A 26,295-nucleotide genomic window follows, 5' to 3' on the forward strand; every position below is an offset into this window, starting at 1 on the left:
GAAACACTCATGTCTCCTTATGATTTGATCCAAGGACTTTCGGGTTATGTGTTGAGCAGTTGACCTTGGAGCCGCAACTGGGGAAGCATCACATAAAACTATATGAGCGTGTGACATCCGCAAAGCTCTTTAAAACAAAGCACACAACACACAGAACTGCAGTTACCATATGTTCCGGACTATAAATCGTGGTTTCTCCCCAAAATTACTGTCACTGCATCTTACAACAGTACGGCCTACTGTGCATAAAACTATGCACACTGACTCTTGTTCTTGTTCTTTTATTTGCATAATAATAAGGTTACAAATGGGGATTATCCATATATACAGAGGGAGGTCCCTTAGTCAACAGACTGTACAGGGGACCTCCCATTACAAATGAGTAGGATATATAAATACAAAGCAGCTATATGCAAACACAAAAGACATCATATTAAGTTAGTCACTAGCTTACGCTGTAAAATATTTAACGACACAAAGCACTTATTAATATAATGATAACGATCAAAGCGTTATATTGAGTGCAAATATTTACGTAGGTTTGATTTGAATGTGTAAAAATGAGAGAATATCTTAATATGACACGGTAATGAGTTCCAAAGTAGTGTGGCTGAAAAATTAGTAGTAAATTTACCATAATTAGTTCTAGGTTTTGGTAGTAAATAGCTGTTGCTAGAAGCGAAACGGGTAGACGTGGAATATGGATACTGGCTGGTAGTAATTATAGGCAATGGGAGCTTTCCGTTAACATATTTATAAACAAGTATTCCAAATCAGTATTTATTCAGTTTCTGTAACGGTAAAATGCCGTTAGAGCTGAGTAATGAAGATGCTTCCGATGTGTAGCTGCTACGTGTAACGATGCGAATTGCTTGATTTCGGGTATGCTGTTGGGGGGATAAATTTGCGGGATACGTGTTTCCCCATGATGATATGCAATAATTAATATGCGTGTGAATAAAAGCGTAGTAGAGGGAGATGAGTGTCTTCATATTAAAGAAATTGCGAACTTTAATTAATATTCTAATTCCATATGCTGCCTTCTTTGTTAAGGATAAAACATGCTTGTCAAATTTTAGTTGTTTATCTAATATGACACCAAGAAACAGTACACTATCAGTAGGATAAAGTGTGCGGGAAGCAAAGGTTAGCGATGGATACACTGGGATATGCTTTTGTTTAGTTGACAAGATAGCGAAGTTAAATTTGGCAGTATTAATGTGTAGTCTCTTTAATCGACACGAGGTTACAATATTAGCCGCGTCGTGGTTAAGCTTGCACGTTAATGAATCAGGACTTTTGTCTGAGGAGAAGATGGTAGTGTCGTCAGCGTAAAGGATACAGTCAGAGGAATTTAGGCCCTGTGGGAGGTCGTTATTGTATATTAAAAACAAGAGAGTTCCTTACATATAGATCCTTGTGGTACACCAATGTTAGTTGTTTTATTGTGCGAGTAAGTGCTGGGGATTGATACAGTATTATCTATCTTTCAAATAATTACGTAGTAATTGCAGTGCCGGGCCAGTTATACCAATAGTCTAATTTAGCAAAAAGGATGTTATGAACAAGTGAATCGAATGCTTTAGAAAGGTCAATAAATAATGTGCCAGCGAAATTTCCAGTGTCAATTGCCTGCCGAATCTTGTCTGTTAGAAATATTATTACGATATGATTCCGCGAGAGATGAGCAGCCGCGAGAACGACGAAGAAGTTGGTCGGTGCCCTCGGCACGAGCGAGTGTCAGCCTGGCTGCCTGGCTCCAGTGTAAATAGCGTGTAAATAGCATCTCTCGTTTGTGTCTTTCCACACGTAACATTTCTGGTGGAGGTCAGCGATCCCCGTCCTCGCCACGGAACTCCGAAGTGGTCGGCACACCGAGCTTGTCACCATGCCTCCCGGTGACGAACCCGCCTCCGCAACGGCTTCGGCTTGTCCGACTGCTCCAGTCGTCACGGTTGCCCCACATCGTGACGCAGGTGTGTTCTCTGGCCTGGAGGGACAGGATGTCGACGACTGGATCAAGCTCTATGAACATGCCAGCGCTAATAACAGGTGGGATCCAACGATTATGCTCGCCAATGTCATCTTTTATCTCGGCGGCACCCCCCGCGTGTGGCACCAAACACATGATGACGAAATAACCAGTTGGGACAGTTTCAAAGAAAAACTGCGGGAACTGTTCGGCGACCCCATTGCGCGCAAGGCTGCTGCGAGAAAGGCTCTTGCATCTCGTGTTCAGTCACCTACAGAGCCATACGTTTCCTACATCCTCGACGTCTTGGCTCTATGCCGTAAAGTTGACGATCATATGTCCGAAGGAGATAAAGTGGCACATGTGCTAAAAGGCATCGCCGACGACGCTTTCAATTTGCTTGCTTTCGGCAACGTGTCGACTATCGATGCCATTATAAAAGAATGCCGTCGCCTTGAACAGGCTAAGAGCCGCCGTATCTCAAACAACATTGCGCGCCTACCCAACACTGCTGCTACGTCGACGTAGCATGCGAGGGTCGACCACGTCAGACCACCACCTGTGACGACGTCACCCGCATTGTTCGCCGCGAACTCGAGGCCGCCTCTTTGCCAGCCTTCTCCACGCCGCATCCCGATCCGCCAGCAACCACCATTGCGATGATTCAGGCTGTCGTCAGACAGGAATTTGAAAACATGGGTCTGAACACCGTGTGTTCCACGTCTCGACCCAGCGTTCCCCAGTTATCTAGCGGCCCTCCTCGTCCCCGGCAGTCCTTTTCTGCCACATCTCGCCGCAACCCGTCCGAATGGCGTACACCTGATGACAGGCCGATCTGCTTCCACTGCTGTCGCATTGGCCACGTCGCTCGTCACTGCCGCAACCGATGGCCACCACCTCCTCGGACTTACGCCCCCACTTATTCCCGCACCTTTGGACGTTCTGTACCCTATGCCACCCGCCATGAACCTACTACTGCTGATGTCCCTGCTCAAAACCTTAGCTGCAGCCGCTCGCCCTCACCTCGACGCCACCAGTCTCGTTCGCCCCAACCCCGCCGCTTTTCTTCGCCGCCTGTCGCCTCCCGCACCCAGCCGGAAAACTAGGCACTGCAGCTTCTGGAGGTGAAGCTGCGTTGTCGACCCTGCCCTCAAATCCTCTGCTCACGTTACCTACTAACCGCAACCTTCTTGACGTTGACGTTGACGGCTATCCTGTCACGGCACTCATCGATACAGGAGCACATCTTTCTATTATGAGTGCTGCCTTCCGACGACGACTGAACAAGCTCCTCCTCATTAATGACAAATCAGTTGGGTATCCCTCCCCAAACCCAAATTGGTTTGCTGATAGGATACGAAATTTTGATAAATAAATTGATAAGCGTATAACGATTAGTTTTTCAACAATTTTACAAAAGAATGAAAGTATAGCAATGGGGCGGTAGTTAGATGTTAGACGCTTAACTCCCTTCTTGAAAACAGGAATAATTTCGGCCTTTTTCAAAGAACTTCGATAGATTCCTCTCAAAAGATAAGATTGACTATGTGACAGAATATTTCAGATATTAGGTACGCTATCATTTTTATGAGAGATCGGCTGAAGTTACCAAGACCAGGCCCTGTATTTTTTAGACTGGAAATGACTGTGACTATGTCTTCAGGTGTCGCAGGATGAAGGAAAAAGCTATAAGGCACACGGGGGTAAGTCTCGGTCAATGAATCGTCGCACCCTTCATTATCTGCACAGAAGAAATTAATGAAGTATTTTGCAATGTCCAAGAGATTATCAAGGAGAAGATCCCCCAATTGTATCATAGTTATTTCAGAATTATCATTGGACAGACCCAAAAAGAGTTTAATACTTTCCATTGCTTTCTGACATCATTGCCTGCAGACTTAATTTCATTTTCATAATACGTCGTTTTAGCCTGTTTGAGTAGTTTTCCTAGTAAGTTAGATTATTTATTATACCTTTCGTGAAGTGCTGTGTTAAATGGCTGTTTTTTTGTTTTTATGTAAAGGTTATCTTTTTTCCTTAAGCAATTTAGCAAACTAGTGGATAACCATGGGTTACGAGGAGCTGAAAACGTTTTTTTTACAATTCATTAGTAGCGTGGAATCTGAAATAGCATTAGAAATTATTTGTGAGAATGTATTTTTGGCAGTATCAGGGTTATCGCATACCATTACTGGGGACCAGTCTGAAGCGGCAATTAATTCAATAAAAATTGATGAATTAAACTTCTTTTTGGTGAAGCTTGCATCGGTAGTGCCAGCAGTAGAAGTTAAGTGCACAAATGTTGGGTAATGATCGGTTATTGAAGCTTCGACAACACCGCAGTCAGGGTTAATAAGAAGATTGGATAATATGTGGTCGATAAGCGTGCCCTGTTTATCCGTGGGACGAGTTGGACGAGTAATTAGGTTTTCACATCCGAACCCATTGAGGCAGCTAACGTAATCATTAAGTAGTGTGTTGGATGTGTCTAAAAGATTAATATTAATATTGCCCATGATAATGACATTTTTCTGTTCGAATGTTAAATTATGCAGCAAATTACCTAGAGCTAAGCAAAATGCGTTTACAGATGATGAGGGTAAACGATAGATGCACCCAGCTATTAGGTTTTTCTTATCTTGTGAAAAGAATGTATCGTCAAATTCGACCCAGACAGATTCACAGTTCGCCACGTTGAGTGTCGAGTCGGATCGCCTGTGAAAATGCAACTCTGAGGACACAAAAATAGCAGCACCACCATGATTACTGTTATCACGGTGGCAGTATTCGGCTGAGTAAGAAGGAAAGCAATACAAATTATTGTGGGATGCGGAGAGCCATGTTTGACTAACGCAAATAACAGAGAAATTATGACGGGCAGATCATAAAAAATTTGATGCCATCCATGTTTTTTTGCAGACTTCGCGCATTGAAATGGATCAGTGAATGGCAGTGTGAGGAAAAATAAGCCGCAAGTTCTTCAGGTAAAAAGTACGAAGCCATTGGACACAACTTAAAAATTGAAAGTTGGAAGGCTTATGCAAAGTTAGGTAATGATAGATAGATCAGAATCAGAAGCGATGTGAAATACCCGACTATCGGGATATTTCCGCACTTTTATCTGACAGTTTTTCGTCCAGATGAACTGCCAACCTTTTTCCTTCTGTAAGGCAAGCGTCCTGGAGAACAAACGCTTATTGACTGGCGATAGATGTTCATTGACGAATATCGCCTGCGAGTGCTCTCCTGAAAACCCTATAGTACTTCGGGTATTCAGTTGGGCCCTTCGCGCCTTCTTCATGAATTCAGTTTTTTTTATCGAGAGCAAAACCGCACGATTATATTCTTTTGACCAGACTTTGCTGGTACGCGATGAACTGTGTCGACATCAGTGGCTGAGACTGTACAGTTGATTTTGTCACCGATGGCAGTCAGGATTGCGGTACTATCCTCCCTCTGGGTACAGGGCAACCAGGGGCGTAGCCAGGGGGGGGGGCTTCAGCCCCCCCCGAAATTTTTTCATGCTGTTCATGCACCGCCGACCAAAGCAAACACCTGCGCCGGAAATCATTCTGGATTTTGTCTAGAACTTCTTTTTAACGCTCGAAAAGCCATTTCACCGCAAAAATTGCGAACTCGGGCTGGATTTCGCGGCAACACCCATGCACCGGGAGTCACATAGCGCAAGCAGCCCCATCCGAGCACAAAGTTTCAAGGACATTTTGATGGCGAACGGGCTAGCCGGGCGTTTCGCAGAGGCCGCGGAATCTACACTGTATCATGGTATCTACGGAGCGCGTGGATGTCAATTCCGAAACTTTATGGGTATGAAGTTTTTATAAACTTTTGATGTGGAAGGTGCATTGACATTTCCAAACGTGTGCTTTAGATTTCAATTGCGGAACTTTGTAAGTTTAATGTTCCCATAAATATTTGACGCCAAAGGTTCATTAACTTTTTCAAAGTCGTACATCGGGCCATACAACGAGACAAGCCAAATCAACACACTATCAGACAAGTTGACAAAGCCCGCAGCGAGGCCCGATGAGAAGAATCGTTGTGGTGGTTCATTCGTGCCGTCATGTCACATAAAAAAATATGAACATTTTTTTCCACCTGCGCCAAAGCATCCAGTGAAGACTAGTACTAAAGCCAGACAAGGTAACTACGTTCTTATTAATTTTTTCAACTTTGACTTTTAATCGCGAGGACACATTGAGCCTCAATTTTTTTTTCTCTCTCCCCTACCCGCGGGCTGCCACAGCCAGCCAGAGCGCATGCGTCTTTCTCGTGTTGCCCCGACCACCGCGCGGCGCACTTCGGTGCGCGTTCGGTTTTCTCTGGCCGAGTGCATTTTCGCCTGGCAGAGTTTTGGACGCTTTCTAGCTAGCAGACGAGAAGAAGAAACAATGGTCGCTGGCCGCCATCACTGTGGGGACTCGATGGATTTCACCGCGTTCGCCTGAGCGCAACCTCTCCAGAAAGTCTCGTCTAGCCGGTGTAGAATACCGAGCAGTATGCGTATGGTTCTAGGTGGACCAAACGTCTCACGATTTCTTCGATATTCTTTCGGTAGCCAAATTAGGTGCCCAAAGTAGGCATTCGATTGTGGAAATACTTTCCTTTGCGTTTCTGCATTTCGGTGCCCCCGTCCCACAAAAGGAAAAGGACATTGTTGTAGCACAGCGAATTGTCGCATGGTGAAAGTTCGATTTTCTTGTTTCTTCTTTTGCGGAAAGTAATGGGCCATGGGATACTTCAGCTGCCGGATACTCTTATTATATTATTGCGATAGCAATTATATCGACACTCTAGGCGCATTCCTACCGTTGCCGTCGCCCTCATGTTCCGCATAAAGTCCAAGCGCGATAACATCATAACCGCGCACCGCATGCTGTATGTGCGATTCACGTAAGGACGGGGAGGGGGGGCTGCAATGGATGAGCCGACGATGGTGGCTCAGTCTTGTGTGCGCAAGGGAGAAAAGTGAGGAGCAAGCGCGCCGCTTGCCGTCGCGCGCGATACATCGGGGGGAGTGGATGGAATGGGGGAGGGATCTAGGATTCTGTAAATCTGTGATTGCGCAACATGTTTATTTGCCTTGTTTGACCCATCATATACCGCGACTTTTTCTTAGATACGTCGATTTATTGGAGACTTATACGTACGTTTAGATATCTTGTTGCGAGGTTTTGTGCATACGTGCAGTATGCAAGTATGCAGTACTTTGTTTCCAGTGGCACTTTTTTGCCCTTTATCAAGCTGTATCTTGGCATTTGTATATTCCATTGTATCTTCGCGTTTCTATTGTACGAAGGCGAGTGAAATGAAAGTGAGCCCACCGATCCTGCGCAATTACGGTTCTGTTAGTTATCTGCAAGGCCTGCGCGTAGCACACAGGCATCTCTCATTTACAAAAGTGACACGCAGGTGTGAGGATGAATGTTCTTTAATGCGCACATACACTGGGTTGAACATGGTTGCGAGAGGTAACGGACGCTCCAGAAGTCGAGTAGCGTGGTGCCGTGATGTTTTTGACAGCTGAAGGTGTTTCCCAAAAAGAAATTAGTGACCGTATGGCTGCCATGTACATTGCAAGCAAGCAAGCAAGTAAAGTAAGTAAGTAAAGAAAGTAAGTAAAGTAAGTAAGTGCTTTATTTCCCATATACAATATACATTTGAATATGGACAGGTCTTGAGGAAGAAAGCTGCGTCAGCAGCTTGACTAAGTCCTATTGAACATTGAACATTGCGTTTCATTGGCCACTGTCAAGCGTTAGAACAAACGGTTCAAAGAAGGACGTGAAAGTTGCAAAGACGATCCCAGACCGCACCAAAACCAACGTGCAATCACTCCTAACAAAACTGAAAAGGTTGATGAGCTGATGACACAAGAACGGAGGATAAGCATCGATGAACTGGCAGAGCGTGTGAACATCAGTCCCGGTTCGGTTCACCGTCACCGTTCACGCCATAATTCATGAACATCTCGGTTATCAGCTCTTGTGGGCGCTATAGATGTCAAAGATTTTGAACCACCGCCAGAGTACGGAGAAGTTCGGCGCTGCCTTTACTCTCTGATCCGGTATCACAATAAGGGTGACGATTTCTTGTCCGCAATTGTGATCGGAGACGAACCATCATGCCACTACTACGAGCCTGAAACACGATGGCAAAGCTTACAGTGGAAACATTCGAATTCACCACCCCCAAAGAAAGCAAATGCCGTCATTTCCGCCGGAAAGATGTTGCTGACTTTTATTTTTCGATTGTCATGGACCATTACTGATAGAATTTGCTAAATCTTGAGAGACTATCAATTGTTTCAGATATTGTGAAACGCCGGATCGGCTGCGTGTTGCAATCAAGAACAAACTACGTGAAAAATTGACGAATGGGGTCATTCAATGACAATGCCCGTCCACACGTCGCTGATGTGGTTAACACAAGACTGGCAAAGTTCAAGCGGGAAACGCTGCAACATCCGCCATACAGCTCAGACCTGTCACCTTGCGACTTCCACAATTTGGGGCAGCCGAAAAGACAGCTCAAGGGAACCAGATTCCTCTCGGACGACGACGTGAAAGTCGGTTGCAGACGTTTTGAAGCAACAACCCAAGGAGGTTTATGAGACGGGAATTACGCGACTCGTTAGTCAATGGGCCAAATGTCTAAATGCTCATGGTGGCTACATTTAAATAAAGTATCCCGTCTGTCATATATTCGCATTGGCTCACTTTCATTTGACTGGCCCTCGTATATTCTGCAGAACTCCTGCTTTTTATACGTGCTCTCTGTTGCGACTATAATTTCGTTGCAATTACTCACGATACATGACCGGTGACAGCTGCTCCGGCGTAATACATTGGAACAAATGACAGCGTCATTGAGATTCTTCACTGGCCCTTGCATATGTACAAGAATGTAAACAAGGATCTTGAATGACAAAGTTTCATTACCATATTTGTCCTCAACTTGTTCATTTCATGGGCTTTACATTTTTCATATCAGTGGCATGCACTGCTTTGCTGGTTTCGAACTAGTGTAGTTCTAAAGTTCGTGTGATATTTTCTTTACTCACTAAGTAGACAGAAACATGGAAGCATCGACATCAGTTATGTTGGGCACAATTTTTGGCACATACGAGTATATTATTCAATGAAAAAATACATATTTTGCTTGTATTGACAGTGCGTAGCGTTCAAGAATTCGTTTGCAGCATCTTTGGTAATGACAATACAGTTATTATTTATGTATTTGATCCCTAGGCAAATTGTTTAAGCGGAAGCTTTAGCTCGGGCCCAACTCCGACGCGGCCTATTCAGATACATGTAAAACGCAGAAACGCTTTTCTGAAATAACTCTTGAATCGCTTTTAATGAAATTTGTTGCAGTTGAGAGAGCAAGTTAAATTCTAGTGTCTGTTGGAAGCGGAATTTTGATTTAGGGCCCGAACTTTGTTTAAAATATTTTGAAAAATTCGAAACTCCGAAAAAAAAGTAGAAGCACGAAGTTTACAATTTAATAGGTCTTCATCAAGAACAGATATTGTGGTTCTGTAAACAGCATCCATTACACCATTCAAAGCGGACAAATTCAATATGTCTATTTGAATTGGTTATGTTATGTACAAGGGTTCTGCAAAAGCCTTATTCCCATAATACTTAATTTTTTGAGACTCATGTGTAACATCAATTTTGTCCGCTGAAGATGTACTATTATGTGCAATTTGCAGAATTGTGATATAAATTTTCATTGCTGATTTACAAAGTTGTAAGCTTCATTCTTTCGTTTTCTGAAAATTTTTGATGTTTGCCACTTTTTAATAAAATATTGACGACCTAAATCGAAAATTGGAAACAAAGAATCACTAGAATTTAAGTTTTTGTTTTAAATTCAACAAACCTCATCAAATTTGGTGAAGTGGTTGCCGAGAAAAATGAATTTTCCTTCTACATGTATTTAGATAGGAGCATCCGACCTAATATTTCCTCTTAGGAGGTGGCCGAGCTGCATTGTGAGCCCCCCCCCCCGAACGAAATTTCTGGCTACGCCACTGAGGGCAACCCCTTTATTTCCAAGTTATTTAATCTTGAGTATTGCTGAAGGTCCGCGACTTTCCTTTGAAGGGCCTCGTTTTCTGCTTTCAGAACGCGGTTTGCCGCAGGTAACTCAAGCTGTTGAGATCGGGTTGACTTGACTGCTTCGTTTAGAAGCTTTAGGCTGTCATCCATGCGACCAACTTCAGTTCTCATCGCACCGACGTCTAAGCCTGTGTCCTGAAGTTTAGTTTGTATGCTAATAACAAGCCGGTTGACGAATTCATTCAACCGATGTTTGAATATAGCTTCTAGCTTGTCCATTCGCTTACAAAGTTCAGCATTTGTCAGCATTACGAGGATGGCTAAATAGTGAACACAATGGGAGCACAGAAGCAGAGAAAAACGATAGCAGCAACAACAGTAGCAGCAGCAGTTGCAGGAATTGAGAAATTCTAAAGAATATAGAGAATAAGAGCAACCGACCTGTGAAACCAAGGAAGTTTGCTTAGATGCGTGCTTGAGAATGCAACTGCTGCTGCTACAACAGTGATGCTCTCGCCGGGACGGCTTTTATGGCAGGAATCCAGACTGCATAGAGTGCAGCTTGAGGGTGGTTTCAGCGGAGTGCGCTCCGAGATCAGCAGGGTAGTCAGTGCCACGCAGGCACGTGTACGATGCAAGGATGACCAGCCAGGTAGTCACCACAGCTATCCAAAGGACAGCCGATGCAGCTAGCCTGTGAAACCAAGGAAGTTTGCTTAGATGCGTGCTTGAGAATGCTACTGCTGCTGCTACACGCGACCAATATGAGATTTTTTTCCCCCATCACTTCATACCACAGAGGCAATGCGAGCAACATGTCTACGTCTCACAAAGGCTATTTGACAACGATGACCCAGCGATGCTGCCGGCCTAAGTAGCTGAATTTTTTTATTGCATCAGAAGGTGAGACCCTCGATGGCTTCGAGTGAAGTACATTATACAGGGTTCGTACAAAAAGTATCAGGAATTATTGTTTCCTGACGTGACGTCAGTGACACCAGTTGACGTTAGAGGTTCATAGAAGAGTGGCTAACAGCCACGTGAATGGACCACATTTTAGGCTGCATTACAGCTGAAGCCCGCAATAATGAAACTGGTGGGAAAAGTGAGCTTTCATGTTAATTTCATTGTTGCAAAATGATACAGCACAGACAGGTAATGCGGCGCAAAACAACAAAGATTTACTGTCAAAATTTTGTTAACCTACTTTGATGCTGACATCACAAAGTGTGCTGCTTGTGTCCCCGATGCCTTTCAGGGATAAATCACTTTTGTGAGATTTCGTGCAACTGAGCATCAGACATGTCAGCGTACTGTTAAGCCTCTATATAACGAAGTCGGTAAAATCAGCAATTTCGCTTCCTTATATGGAATTTTTGTTGTGTTCAAATTCAACCTTTTATGCGAATAAGTACATTCGCCGATGGATTTTTCTCACACCGAAAGGACTGTGAAATTTTCTGACCTATCGGGCAATCAGAAAAGGCAGATTTGAATGAGAAAACAAATTTGTTTTGTAGAATTTGAGAGTCCGTGATGAAAGATACAGTTTCATGCCATGTCGATATCTTCACATGGACGATAAGAAACGAAGTCAGCCTCACTTTTCTGTCCACGCTGTCTCCTCGGCTGATAGTGTAGCCCGCAGTGGGATGACGCTATCATGCAGAGCGCCGACAATGGGGGAGCGAATGCTTTTTCTGCCTCTTGCTTCAACGCGTCTCCGAAACACGAGACAATACAACCACCAGTGCTAAACATACAGCAAGGTTGTGCACACAATGCTACGCCATCTCGGCATGCCCGCTCGTTGCACATGCAACGGATTAACTCTAAAGTAGGGCGCGCAGGCTGTGTATGCACTCAGCCACGCTGTCAGCCATGCACAGCCATGGCCGCGCTAGCAAAGGAGACGCTTGCCAACCTGCCCCCAACTCCCCCTCGTTCTGCCCCTCGCATGCACTTGAGTTACCACAAGCTCGCTCCCCTCCAACCTTTTCCCTTTGCTTGATCAGGAACACGGCACTCCTCAAACCACCATCGTTCTTGACTCGCCCTCGCACGGTTTCACTCACACCCAAAGCATACAGTGCGCGGGGTGCAATAGGATCTTATTGCACTTGGATTTATGCTGAACGTGATGCTTCTCTGCTTGGGTGGTTGTTCTACGTAAGCAACTGCTTGTAATTAAAGCACTTCATCATTGACCTCCGTGGAAGTTTCGGTTTATTATCTCGGTATTCATCGCGGCAGCCGTGAAATTTAATTATATTGAAATCGGGTACAAACACACTTCATTATATTGAGGTTGTATGAGGGACATTCTGAAAATAAGTTTCATCATTTATTTTCACACGTAAACTTTATTGCCAATAAAAAAAATACACCATGGCATCATAAACTATGCATCTTGCACTATTTTTCCACATAGTCACCACTGACAGAGACATTTGTCATAGTGTGCAATCAGTTTGAAGAAACCACTCTGGTAAAACTCGGTGCCCTGTGATGCAAGGAATTGTCATACAGCCTGCTCCACCTCGGCATTGTTTTGAAAGTGATGTCCCGAGAGTGTCGCTTTCAATGCAGGGAACAGACGCCCATTCATACCGGATAACAGCATTCACTTCCATCGGCGACCATGTTGTCAGCACACATCTGGCTGCCGTCGTGATTTGCGCATGCTGGTCTGCTGCTACTTTCTCTTCTGCGCTCTGCGCATGCGTCATTCCTTCTGTCGTTGAACCAGCAACTGGTGGGGATATTTGCGGCGATTGTTTGTTTCACCTTTTATAAAAGCTTCTTTCAAAAAAAAAAAAAGAAGAATACACGAAACATTCAGAATATCTCTCGTAAACGCGCAGTGTTCTATACATACGAACCTACTTATAACAATACTGGTTTTAACAATGTATCGGTTATGACAATGAAAAGCTGCTGCACCGTCAACTTTTGTATGTTTTCTATGGAGAAATAACCTGCTTACTACAATGTCGATCACCCGCCATGGTTGCTTAGTGGCTATGGTGTTGGGCTACTAAACACAAGGTCGTGGGATTGAATCCTGGCCACTGTGGCCGCATTTCGATGGGGGCGAAATGCAAAAACACCAGTGGTACTTGGATTTAGGTGCACGTTAAAAGTACCCCAAGTGGTCCAACATTTCCAGAGTCCCCCACTACGGCATGCCTCATAATCAGAAAGTGATTTGGCACGTAAAATTTAATTTTAATTTACAATGTCAATCGTCGTGAACATGCTTGCATTGGATAGCGACAGTGACGGCCATGACGGAAGCGCTGATGCACTAGGGCAGGCTTCCTCAATATTGTCCACACAGAAAGTCCTGTAGATGATTAAGTCCCTCATGGGCTTGTCTTTTATGAGGGAATTTCCGCTTTACTACGTGGAGCACCTGGATGCCTTGGAGATAGATGTCGGCAAGCTTCGCGTAAAGCGAGCAAAGCTGACGGACATGCGGTTTTCTCGTGCAAGCCAGTGGGAAGTACGCGGCAAGATGCTTTGCGGTGATCTCGTCCCATCGTTTCTTTGGGATTTCTCAAGTTGACATGCTGCTGCGGCAACCATCCCGCATATTTAAAAGGCGCCTTTCGGGGCCACCAAAGCGACGCGTCGGCGAAGCTCATATGTCACTTACTGCCCATGACCCCTGTTTGCAGTTGTTATAGCAGTGCCATACTTGAAAGCTGACAGCTGCTGCTTGTTAACAACACATGATCGCAGTGCGCAGGAAGCAGAGTTAAACAGTTAAACGAGTCAACACAATCGGAAGACAGAAGGAGGAAGTTGGCAGGGAGGAGAACTGGCCTCCCCGCCATTATAGTTTTCTTGGAGCAGCTATGCCATCTCCAGTTCTGATTTCTTTTTTTCATGCAACCCAGTTATAACAATGGAATTTTCATGGCACTTGAATATTGTTATAAGTGGGTTCGACTGTATACAAAAAGTTATAAAAAGTACATACTTCGTTATATCAAGGTTTAACTGTATCTGGACAACAGTGTTCTGGACTAAGATTTGCCCTATGGGGCCATGTTCTTGGTTGATCGCTTTGGCAGGTACAATCAGTTTCCGGAGATTTTCCGTAACGCTGGACATGTTGACGTCTACGAGCGACAGCGTTGATACGGTAACTTTTGCCAGATTTTGCATAACTTGGCGCCGGACACAGTGGCATCTACGAGCGACAGCATTGATTGCTTTCGAGAAATTTCAGATGGGTCAGCCCCAACGTTACTAGGCTAGCTTCAGTTTTAAAACTCGGCACCGTTGCGCAGAACCGCCGCACGTCCGCGCCTTCGTGGCGCTGCAGTCGCACCCGGCTTCACTACCTCACTAGCCGGCTACGCGGTTGGGCCGGACTGAGCATGCGGTGCAGCGTTGGTGTATTCTGTGGTTCATTGTTGACAGCGAATTTCAGCAAGCATGTCATCCGTGGAACTGTAGCCTTCGCCGAGTTTCTTAAGAATATCAGCAGACGATGCCGACGTGCTGCGTACCTGGCTGCATAGGCCGCTATCGGAACGATGTCGACAGTTCGGCGTGCCACTTTTTGTGTGCTCCCAGCAATGCGACGCTTCGCTCTGCGTGAAACAGAGCGATTCCTCGTGCCGACTGAGAACTCTCTGCGAAATCAACGGCACGCGCTCGTGCCACTGCTCCCGCGTTCGTCGTCATCTTCCACAGCTGGCTTCATGGCCGTTCATCTTTCCAGCGTAAGAAGGAAGAAGTACTTGAATGATTGGAAAATGTAGAGAGGTCGGCCGGATAATCGAGCATCTGGCTTGCTACTCTACGTAAGGGAAGGGGAAGAGGGGAAGAAAAAGGGTCACAATGGGGGATGATGGGAGGAACGAGGTGAAGGACATATTACACAACTGGTATCACAGGCGTGAGTCCAGGCGTAGACTTTCACTTCACTTATGTCGTCGTAATGGGGAGGCCGCGTTTACGGGGGTATGAGCCAGTCATGGTCTTACGTAACGGAAAGATTTAATTTTGAAGAAACTTAATTTCGAAGAATCACAAGCGGCAAATCGCAGGCGAAGGCTGCTAACCACGCCGCCGCGCAAACTCGAGACGTCGAACGCAAGCGAGAACTGCGGACTGCGGGCATACCGTCAGACGTCGTTCTCTCCGTCGCAGCCGATTGTGTGTGTAACCTCATAACTGAGAAATACTTTAATGAACCCAGTGATAAACACAGGGGGCGCACGTTTCAGCATCGCTCAGCTTCAGCTTCACGGAATGAAAAATTCAATTTCTTTCTTTCCTTCTTTTTTTCTTTCTTTTTGTGGCTTGTGTGTACAAAGACTGACCTCATCTTTCTTTTTGTAGCGCTTCTTTGGCGTGGTGAGAAGCTTCGGTGGAGATAAAGACTATCCTACAATCACGCACTTTGGCCAGATATTCAGGCTCGTGAGCCTAAACAGTGCGAAACGTTAAGACGACAGGAAGAAACACACGACAGACATTTAGAAACGCAGCTTCTGCGATTCGCTGCATGCGTTTCTTCCTTTCGTGCAGTTCACCCTTCTTTCAGTATTAATAAACTGGCGCGATAAATCTTATTGCTGTAGGTGGATACAGCTTTCTCGTGGTATCACTAATGCGGACAAGGGAGAACGCCAGCGAGCGTGAAACACGCGCAAACTGTCCGTCCGCACGAGCTCAAGGCTGTGACGAGGCGTCTGCAGCGGAGCCCGATGGAACAGCGTTGCCATCTGGCGGCTGTCACAGAAGTGGCGACAGCGGCTGTAAGCGCGCGGGCGGGGAGTTTTACAACTGAAGCTAGTCTAGTAACGTTGTGTCAGCCCCTACTAGCAACAGCATTCCTCCAGTGCATATGTTGCTTCTAGATGTCGACGCGTCTAGTGGCAAGTTATGTGAAACCTCGCAAGAGTGATTGTATCAATGAAAGCGATCAACCGAGAATGCAACCCCATCAGGCAAACCTACATCCAGCGACAGCAAAACCACATGTTGTGCCTGTTGCGTGGCAACGAAACCAGCGTTCATGAAGCAGGAGGCTCATATTCTCATATCTCAATCACACCCAGAGGCATGGCAGCACACCTTACGGGGATGTGGATTTCTTTGTTTTTGCAGGATGTTGTTTTGTCCCACAGATTATTCACTGCACAGGGTCGTCGTCATAAGTCTTTAGAGGTTGACTGCAATCTGGCTTTGTCATTTTATATGGGTTGTAAAGAAACAAGATGGTGGCCATGATGCACTTCCAGAGCTACAGATCATTTCCTTCATTTTGCTGTCTTTGTAAACAAAAATGATAGTGGTGTGGCAAGCATACTGTGACAGTATTTTACACAACTTAATTGGAGAGAAAGTGCATTTGTGTACTTTTTGTACTCTGTTAGTTTTACATGGGCTCTGGCAAATTTTGTTAATGTGGGATTGCAGTTTAGTGACATTTCACTATCATAAGATGAAATGCATCGAATCCTATGGGCATTCTTCGGCGGGGATTACAAAAACATTTCGTTGTCTTGGACTTTAGTTATCACGGGGTTCGATTGTACTACCTTCAGAATTGGGCCACATTTTTTGGCCCATACTTTCGGTGGGATAGCTGCCATATTTATTCAAATCTAGGCTGATAGTATTTCTTTTTCAAATAGTCACATGTCAAACTCTAGGGTCGGCTTAGATTCGAGGAGTTATAAAAAGACGTGCCAGTTTTAATTGAAATTGATTAATATGGTGCCCTGCTAGCGCCATCTAGAAAAGTCAGTATCTCAGCCACTACTAGCACTGCCAGTAGCCAACTGAAGTACATGAGCAATGTCGCCATTTTGACCTGTGTCGTATCAGCATGCGGCATGGCGTTACCAAAATGGCACCAAACGGGCAATGCCACTATTGTGCCGCTTTGAAATGAAAAGTTGTGCTAGCCGCAAAGGCATCGTCAAACATTCAAGCCACGTAGGACTTCGACGAGAAAAATGTCCGTCATGGAGGGGGCAATGGAAAATGCTTGTTGCATGTGCCACAACGAGGATGGCATTTGCTGGACCACAGCAGCGATGATGACGCAGAATGAGCTTGGCATGTTCGTATTCAATAAATGCTGTTTTCATTTCGTGAATGCTGAATGCTGTTCTTGCTTCTTTGTTCAGCCTACATTCGAGGTAAGCTTTTTTTTTTTTTTTCTGGCGTCGGACTTTTGGGGGTCGGCTTAGAATTGGGGCTGGGCTAGATTCGAGTAAATACGGTGCATAGCTGGAAAGAAGACTGGTCTAACATTGCCAAGGTTGTTAGTTGCATTTAAAAAAAATATCTGTTCTTGCAGGTGAAACTGCAGCTGGAGGAGAAGCAGCGTGCAACACGTCGGCAGCGTGAGGCCGAGGCTGAAGCTGCGGCCGCCCAGGGTCGCCCATACGTAGGCCACGAGCCGGCCTGGTTCCGCAAAGAGACCGACCCCGTCACGGGCAACCCAATCCACGTCTACCAGAATGAATACTGGGGCTGCAAGGAGAAGGCCAAGTGGGATCGCTGCCCCGCCATCTATCTGTCTTGAGCCACCAGCAATGTCGCTTACCCCCCCTTCCCCTCCTGTACCACGACTGCTGGGGCTGGTGCAAGCCGGCATGCCTCCAGCCAGTGCTGGTGCCCTAATCAGACAAGGGCAAGTTCCGCTGAATGGTGTCACTCGGGTGCTAGCAAGCCATGCCCTTCCTGCACCTTGACAAACACCCACCCACTCAGACCGTGCAGACTGCAGCTTGTTCACTTTTCGAGCGTTGTTGGTGATTGTTCACGCGCAAGACCCGGGATGAAGCCAACTCCACACGAGCAAATGTATGGCCAGGCCAGGAGTTGGTGGCCCGCGGTCTCTTATGTCGGTTGCCGAGGTTCACGTAGTAAGATAATCTTCTATATAATTATGCGTTTTGAATATCCCGCTCCAGCGTGGATGTGAGCGGGCCATAGACTGGAGGAGCAAGACCCCCCGAGCGATCGAGATGTGTGGTCTACCTGCCTTCCGGGTGAGCCTGTGGAGCTGTGGTGGCTCTGTGATGCGAACTACTGTTGTGATGGGAAGTGTGCAAGAGGAGGGGGCCCCCTTCTTGTTGACATGCTACCGCTTCCATGCCTTTTTTTTTTAGGTCGTTGTTGGAGAAGCCTGCTATATACATATATGTATACATACATATACGAACTGCAACACACACTTGGAGAAATTAAATGTTTTGTTTTTTAGGGAATTAAAATTCTTGGTTTTATAATTTGTGCACTTTCTGTTGGCTTGCAGCCATGTCTATTACTTCAATATTTTTTTACCAGTAGGAAATGTGTGCTGTTAGTGTCCGTTTAGTGTATCGTAACGTGGCACATTGAAAAGGCTGTCCATCAGCTTTGTTGGCTGTCTTTTCTAGCATGCAGCACAATATTACTGGTTTAATGTTAACAGAAAATCGGAACAACAGCCTGTCTCTTTGCATGTCATGATATGCCAACTGAGCCTTGTACAGATCGTTGCTCTTGTGAAAAAGGTTTTTCAGTCTTCAGCACATGTTTGACTGCCCCACTTAGCTCTGCATAATCAGGGCTGCTAGTAACATGATGGCAGCTGTACAGTATAGTAAAGCTTCAAAGCTTGTGCAATTGAAATTGTTGCCTGTTGTCACTTTGAAGTACTTCTGGTACTAGGCTCAACAAATTTAAGGGTCTTGTGCTGCTGAGCTTGAGGTCACGGGTTCAGCCTTGGTGGCTGCATTTTAATGCAAAAGAGGTTGTGTGCCTAGATTTAGGTGGGTGTTAAAAAACTCCAGGTGTCCGAAATTAATCCGGAGGCCCACCTTACAGCATTCCTCATGGTCACTTTGCAATTCTAGCATGTAAAGCTCCAGAATTAATTTTTGTTTTTTTTTTAATTTGAGTGATGCCCTGTCTTTTGCATGTGATATCAGTTGGGGCACTGCTGCCGCACCACTCGACCGGCATTTCCTGCTTGAAGCCATGTAAGTAGGCAAGTTCATACTGGAGTGTACAGAATATTCCAGTTTGCATACCTTCTAGACATTGGGCCAGAATAATGCTGCAGAAGCTTGCTCTTCCTGCTCTGCAGAAGCAACCTATGGTTCTGTAGGTAGTGATAAAAAGTCCATTTAAATATTCTTTTTGAACATTTCAGAAATTTAAGGTCGACCTTGAAACAGCTTACAAGCTTGTATTCACAACTGCATCACATGCCTCTAGCTGAGCCAAGCTTTCTTGGTGCGTATTATGAATGAAGCTGTCAGTTCTAGTATCTCATTCTACTTAAGGGGCACACAACTTTGAATATCAACTTCCTTATTTCTTCATGGCTTTGGATTGAAATTGGCACAAATGCTTATAATGTCTTCCTGATGCATCTATAAAAGTTTCGGAGTGATACCCAGAGAACATTTTGAGCAGAATTTTTCTCCCTTGAACTTTTCAGAGGGCCTGAGGAGCTTAAAAAATGTGATAGAAGGTTTGTTGAGCATTGCCTGCATAGCAAATGCATGCTCAAGGGCGTGACTGTTTCTTTTTTTTATCGCAACAAATTTGTTAGTGTCCTTTTTTATGGTACCTTCGCATCAAGCACACGTTCGGGGTGAGTGAATAGCTACATCATAAAGTTATAAAAAGTTGAGATACAAAAGCGAGACTGTCACGCCCTGCACTGTAGCCCAAGGAATGTAGCAAAAGCAGTCAAAATATGTTAAACAGTAACAAAGAAATCAGTTCCACAACTGAGCAAACAGGAAAAAGGACTTGAGAAAACGGCTCTCAATGTTTCAATTTCTCTTCGGGTCTCTAAAAGGCACCAAATTTGTAGACCACCGACGTCCTACAGATGTCGACCAGATGTCCAAAACGGAACATTCGAATGTTGATCATCCTTGCATGTCTATGGGATCCTCCCATACATGCGAATTGATGTTCATAAATTTCCCCATGAACGTCATAATGGTATAGTGGGACATCCAGGAGATCTTTAAATATGGATTATTCTTACTGGCTAATCCTAAGTACATCCTAAAGACATTTGTGTCGGTATGTAAGAGAAGCTTCTGGAACTTTTTGTGTTAGCAATCCTCCAAAGGACATTTATGGGACATTCATCTGTGGATTTAGAACATCCATAGGACTTCCATTTTGATTATAAATTAACATAATAGGGACATTCTTCAGAATGTACCTTAGCAGTGCAGCAGACCTGCTGTATTTACCCATATACCACTAACAAAGTAAGCTTGGCCTGGTTTTGTGTCGACTTGTGGGGAAGTATGAAAAGGGACTGCATGGCTCTTGAAGTTCCATCCCAGCGCTCCAATAAAGCCACCAAACATTTTGTCATGCAAAAGCTGAAGTACCAGGAGACTGGCCGTCACCATGAAGTGGAGACAGTTTTGGCCGAATTTGTTCGGACGCAGAGAGCAGCTGCCCTTCTAGTGACAACAGAAGTGCTCTAAGCGAAAGCTAGGGAACTTGCGAGGGAGCGAGGCCTAACGCCAATGGATTTCAAAGCCAGCCGGGGCTGGCTTCAGAAATTCATGAAGCGCTTCGGCTTCAGCCTCCAACGTCGCACTTCAATCACCCAGAAGCTGCCAAACGATTTCGAAGAAAAGCTGATAGCTTTTCAGCGCTACGTGCTGCAAAAGAGAGAAGCGGCAGGCTACAACCTTGGGCAAATCGGCAACGCTGACCAGACGGCTGTGTATTTTGATATACCAGCGGCGTACACCGTGAATGAAAAGGGTGCCAAGGAGGTGAAGGTGCGCCCTGCGGGCTACGAGAAGCAGCATGCAACTGTGATGCTGTGCTGCACAGCTGATGGACATAAACTCCCTCCTTATATGATATTTAAAAGGAAGACACTGCCTGCTCGAGAAACTTTCCCAAGAAATGTCATTGTGCGGGCAAATGAGAACAGGTGGATGGTGGGTGCGATGGGGGAAGAGTGGGTTAAGATTGTGCGGCGACGGCGTCCAGGAGCCCTTTTGACAAAGAACTCGCTCCTTGTCATCGACTCTCACCGTGGGCACTTGACCGCCAACGTGAAGGCTGCGCTCGCCCAAGCGAACACGGACCTCGCTGTCATACTGGGCGGCATGACGGGCCAGTTGCACCCACTTGATGTCTGCATCAACAGCAACGGGCCGCATCAAACGTGCATCGCTATCGCAGCTGGCGGGCTGGGTAGCTGCAGCGTGGGACAACATCAGAGGTACTTTGATCATGCGCGCCTTGAAATAGTGCAGCATATCTAATGTGCTTGACGGTACCGAAGATAGTGCACTGTTTGAAGGTGACAGTGACAAGGAGCACAGTGACGAGTCTAGCAGCGATGACGACATTGAATGAGCCCTGCACGTTCAGATTCAATAAATGCTGTTCGCATTTTGTGAACGCTGTCCTCGCTTTTTTTGTTCGGCCTACACTCGCGATAATATATATATATATTTTTTTTTGGCTTTGTACTTTAGGGGGTCGGCTTAGAATCGCGGTTGGCCTAGATTCGAGTAAATACGATAACAAGAGTTATGCTAAGGATGTCACAACTACATTAGGCATTAACGAAGTTACTTGAGACCAGTTCAGTGATCATAGACCCAACTAGCAGCTAGCTGTATGGTCAGCCATTTATAGAGCATATATGCGCTGCATACATTACGATTTGTGGTAAAGGTCATCAGGGCTGACATTGACACTTTCGAGTAGTGTTGAGACCATTTCAGTTGAGCTAATATTTTGCAGTTGCGCCTCGGTCAGTAAAAAACTTGAAAAGCAGGAGTGGGACTGCCCAAAGTAATTTTAGAGCAGTTTTTGGAGAAAATAAAATTGCATTTTGGAGCACATTGGAGCAGATAAAATTTCATGTTGGAGCAGCTTGGAGCAAACTAAATTTCATTTTGAAGCAGGCCTATCTGAATTTCGGTGAAATAATTGAACACGGACTATGGCAGTACACTTCAAAACCACAATAAAAGAATAAACCAACAAGAGCCCTGTGCTGCAACTTTCTTGGACAACATCTTAAGCTGAATTTTGAAGCAGATTACGCTGATACTGAAACAGTCTAGTACGTGCAAATTTTTATAATAGTGCCTGTAGGTCTTTAATTAGTGACAACAATCATGAAAGCATGCACTGCAACAGGGAGTCTGAAATTTCGAAGAGTAGCCCAAGACATTTTATATACATTTTTTTTTAATGTCTCGACAGTGTTGGTGAAGTGCCTGGAAAAGCGCTTCAACAACAGACTATACGGAAAAGCCTGAGTTATGAACTACTGTGGTTTATCACTGTGATAAGAATTATATGGACACTCCAGGCGCATTTATGCCGGCGTCGCCGTGATGTTCCGTTTGAAGTCCAAGGACGATAACGATGCCGCGCACCGTATGCTGGATGCGCGAGGGTGAGCCGACGATGGCGGCTGAATTTCGCGCGCGCAAAGGAGGAAAGCGCGAACTCTTCCGTCGCGCCCAAGGCAGCAGGGGAGGGGAGAAGGATGGGGCCTTCTACTCTGACGCGCCAGACGCAGCAACCTTGTCATGAAAGCGATCTGCGGTGGAGACAGAGTGCACGCGTCGAGTGCGCTGTGTTTTCGCTGCTTAGTTCGTGTTGAAGCGAGAGGCAGCACGATTGCCAATTCGCCCACTGCTGCTGCCGTGCTTCCGCCTACCAGCGAGTGCGCGTGGAAATCGAGTGAGATGTGTTCACGTTTGCTTGTGTCCACGTTTGGTAATTTAGTGAGAAAATGATTACAAGTTTATACGACCGATGAAACTGCGATCCTTAGTATAACTGTCTGCTAATTTACTATTGGCGGCGAGGAGTTACGGAGTCGCCATCTGTCGGAAGCGCCTCCCTCGCGTGGTATGAGGGATCACGCGGCGCGCTCCTCTTAGGTTTCGCTTACGGCGCTCAATAAAAACATCACGCGGTGGCCCTCCTGGACATTTATGTAAGTACTCTCAAAACGAGGGAAGCTTTTGCCTGTCGATATAATAATCTTTGACAAGCTGAAAGCACGGAAACGTTTACAGACGCTATCTCTTTACCGAATACGTACAGTAAGCGCCACCGCGCGCGGTCGCCGCGATGGAGTCTCCCGAACCGACTTCTTGCATGAAAGGTAGGTAAACGGCTGAGAGTAAACCATGTTAAATATGTTCTTGTAGGGGGTTGTCTGTATAACCAAATGGAGCATAACAGAATGAAGCCTCACTGCAGCGATCACACGGGTCCACAGCGACCGACTGCTCGTCTGCATGCATGTTCGCGCACAATGTTTCGCTTTCGCTGTGAGCGCGTTTTCGCACCGTGCCGCGAGTTTTAGGCCGCAGCATATGAGCATTTGACAGTACACTAGCAACCATTGTTGCGTAGACGCCATCAGAACTGTTCAAAAATAATTACGTTATAGAGACTTCGACGCCTACGGCGACTGTGATGTGCCGTCGCGACGATTCAATCTATTTTGTCTTCTAAGTTCTTGGACATGTCAGTATTATTTCTCAAGTTGCGTCGCACTGTATGTTTATCGGTCTTCGCAGCGTGCGAATTCATTCTGCTTGTTCGTAATCCAGTGTATTAATCATAAGAGAAACATGACCACACCCCATGCTCTTTTTTTAATGTGCGTCTTAGCGCTCCCTTTCCGTTCCAGTGAACTTGCCAGTGTCTACCATCAAGTTCATAGACCAAACCGCCATGGCATTTACCGGGCAGCGGGCGCGGGCGAGCGTCTCAGTACGCGTTTTCTGCTACTCACGGAACATCGCAGTCCCTGCGCCTTCGTAGAAATCTTCCTCGCCTCTATGCTTGCTGCATGCCCGAGTTGCAACCGATGGCTCTCTGCTGGTTCTAAGTTTCGCGAGCCAAGCTTCACGCAGCTCCTTGTCCTGCGGCTACGTTTGAATAAGGTTGGGCTCCGTTGCGTACGTCGGGCACTGCGGTACTGAGCAGTAGCCTACTATTCTGCACGCCTCCAAGGCAGCCACTACCTATTATAGTACTTTCAAATGTCAAGTAGACACCCAAGGCGGTAAAGCCTAATCACTTAATCAGAACCGCGGCGCAGCTGGTACTTTAAACTTTCGTTTTCAACTCGCTTCGGCGCCTCCGAAGCAGCCGACGTGGCCGCTGTGTCCACGTGATCCCTCATGGCACGTCACGCCGACGGTGGCGCCAGCTCTTCCAGTGGTGGAGCTCGAGGCCAATCGCGATCGATGCTTCGCCTTTCGGGCGAAACTACGACTTTTATGAAAGTCATCTTTACATGATAGGCCCGGGCGGTTCCAAAGCACCCAATACTTAACTTTCCGGTATAACGTAAAAGTATTCCGAGCTGTTTTTATTCCAAATGAGTCATTATCCCTTCATAATAGGTCAAAATGGCTCATGCCTCGCCCATAAGGGCACAAAGACAGATTGCAATAGCTTAACGTTATGTAGACCCTAGGGACGGAGAAGCCCGCCCGCGGAATCCGCTGCCGCGTGCGCCTCCCTAACATCTAATTCGTTCGCAGCGCCCTCAGCCTACTTTTCGTTGTTTTGCGCCTCAACTGGGGAGCAGCATGCCGCTCGGCCCGCTGAACCGTATTCCAAAAATCATGAGCCATTCCACTCAGCGAAGCTGTTTAGCATACGACACAGAGGTGACAAAGAATTTTGAATATAGGTTCGGACTCATTTACCGTGATTTTTTTTTATATACATTCACGTGGACGACGGGACCGCCGCCACGGGAGAGCGGAAGGAAAGGAGATATGCAAGCGCTTGGAACGCCGACAAAGAGAGGGCTGTGCGAATGTAGACATGGCCGACGTGGGTCAAAATGTGGTATCTGTTCTTATCAGCCTAATATCCGATACGGGTTATATTTGGACCCAAGATATTGAACTTTGCAAGTTGGCGGAGTGCTTGAAGCCTGTTTCGTCTCCGTCGCGGGTCGGCCCGGTAATGCATCTTCGGAATCTGCCGACGGTTTTCGATCTACGGACATCGATCCGCTGGAAACTAGCCATATAGACGTTTTCATCGAGCGAGGAGGAAAGGGCGCGCGGCGAGCCTTTCCTCCTCTCTGGCTTGTGCGATCCGGCGCGGTGCTGCTTGAAAGTATTGCTTAGAGAGAGAGAGAGTAAAACATCTTTATTAATATTATTTGAATGGCGAGAGCAGTGTGGGAGGAACCCTCAGTCCAGGGTCCCTAAGATGATTCCGGCGATGTTTCGAGCCCGTTGTATCACAGCTCGGAAGACCTCGGGAGGTCCGTCGCGGATGGCATCGTCCCACAGCTCTTTGTTGCGTAGGGGGTAAATGAGAGTTGGCAAGAGAGGAAAGAGGTTTGCAGTGCACTCAATCGTGACGTGGAAGATTGTGGGCGAGCTGCCACAGCCAGGGCAACGATCTGCATAACAGTGTGGGTAGAATTTATTGAGAGAGACAAGATTTGGAAAAGTTGCGGTTTGTAACTGGCGTAATGCCACTGCTTCCTCCCGCGAGAAGGACGGCGGTGGTGCGGCGTGGGTGCGACGAATGCGTGTATAATGACGGAATATGTCTTTGTAACGGAGCAAGGGATTCTCCCACTCTGAACTAGTCGCCTCACCACGCCGAGTCGCCCGGAGGGAAATTTCTCGGGCAACCGCATGTGCGTGTTCGTTACCCGGCAGCGAGGTATGACCAGGGGTCCAGAGTAAGTGGATGCGGGGAGGTGTGGTTGGTGTATTTTGCGGGATCTGTTTGAGAATTCGGTGCGCCGCTCTCGGGATGCCATGTCCTGATAGGAACGCCCGGCATGCCTGTTGCGAGTCCGTCAATATATACACTTCCTCAGGAACACGGATGGCGTATCGAATTGCAAGAGCAACACCGAGAATTTCTCCGTAAGCGGAATTTCTTCCGCTCATTGCAGCAGAGTCTCTCAGGGATTCGGTGCCATCCAAAACTACCGAGATATAGCCCTCTTGAGTGCGTGATGTGTCCGTGCATAAAGTATGTGTTTCCGGGATTTTTGCAAGCATGCGGCCAATGTATCGTACACGGGCTTTGCGCCGCCCTTTGTCATGCTCGTGGTGCATAGTACGTGGCAATGGATGAATACTTAGTGCTTGGCGTATCGCTGACGATAAGATCGTTGGACGGGTTTCAGACTCAAGGGGTGGGACAGAGTATCCTAGCCGTGTGAGAAGATGGCGGTCAGTAGGAGTGAGTAGG

General features: G+C 46.2%; 1 protein-coding gene and 1 pseudogene across 1 annotated transcript in view; both read left to right on the forward strand.

The window, feature by feature from the left end:
- Positions 1-18,323, forward strand: part of Osbp (oxysterol binding protein) — a 77,036-nt gene extending 58,713 nt beyond the window's left edge. The window contains exon 9 of the mRNA XM_050172674.3: positions 17,387-18,323. Within this exon, the coding sequence (XP_050028631.2) occupies positions 17,387-17,614 (228 nt within the window). The 3' untranslated portion in view covers positions 17,615-18,323. The remainder of the gene's footprint in view (positions 1-17,386) is intronic.
- Positions 18,324-24,894: 6,571 nt separating this feature from the next.
- Positions 24,895-25,066, forward strand: LOC126524798 (U2 spliceosomal RNA; annotated as a pseudogene).
- The last annotated feature ends 1,229 nt before the right edge of the window (positions 25,067-26,295 follow it).

The sequence above is a fragment of the Dermacentor andersoni genome, chromosome 3 (genome assembly GCF_023375885.2).
Source record: "Dermacentor andersoni chromosome 3, qqDerAnde1_hic_scaffold, whole genome shotgun sequence".
Lineage (NCBI taxonomy): Eukaryota > Metazoa > Arthropoda > Arachnida > Ixodida > Ixodidae > Dermacentor > Dermacentor andersoni.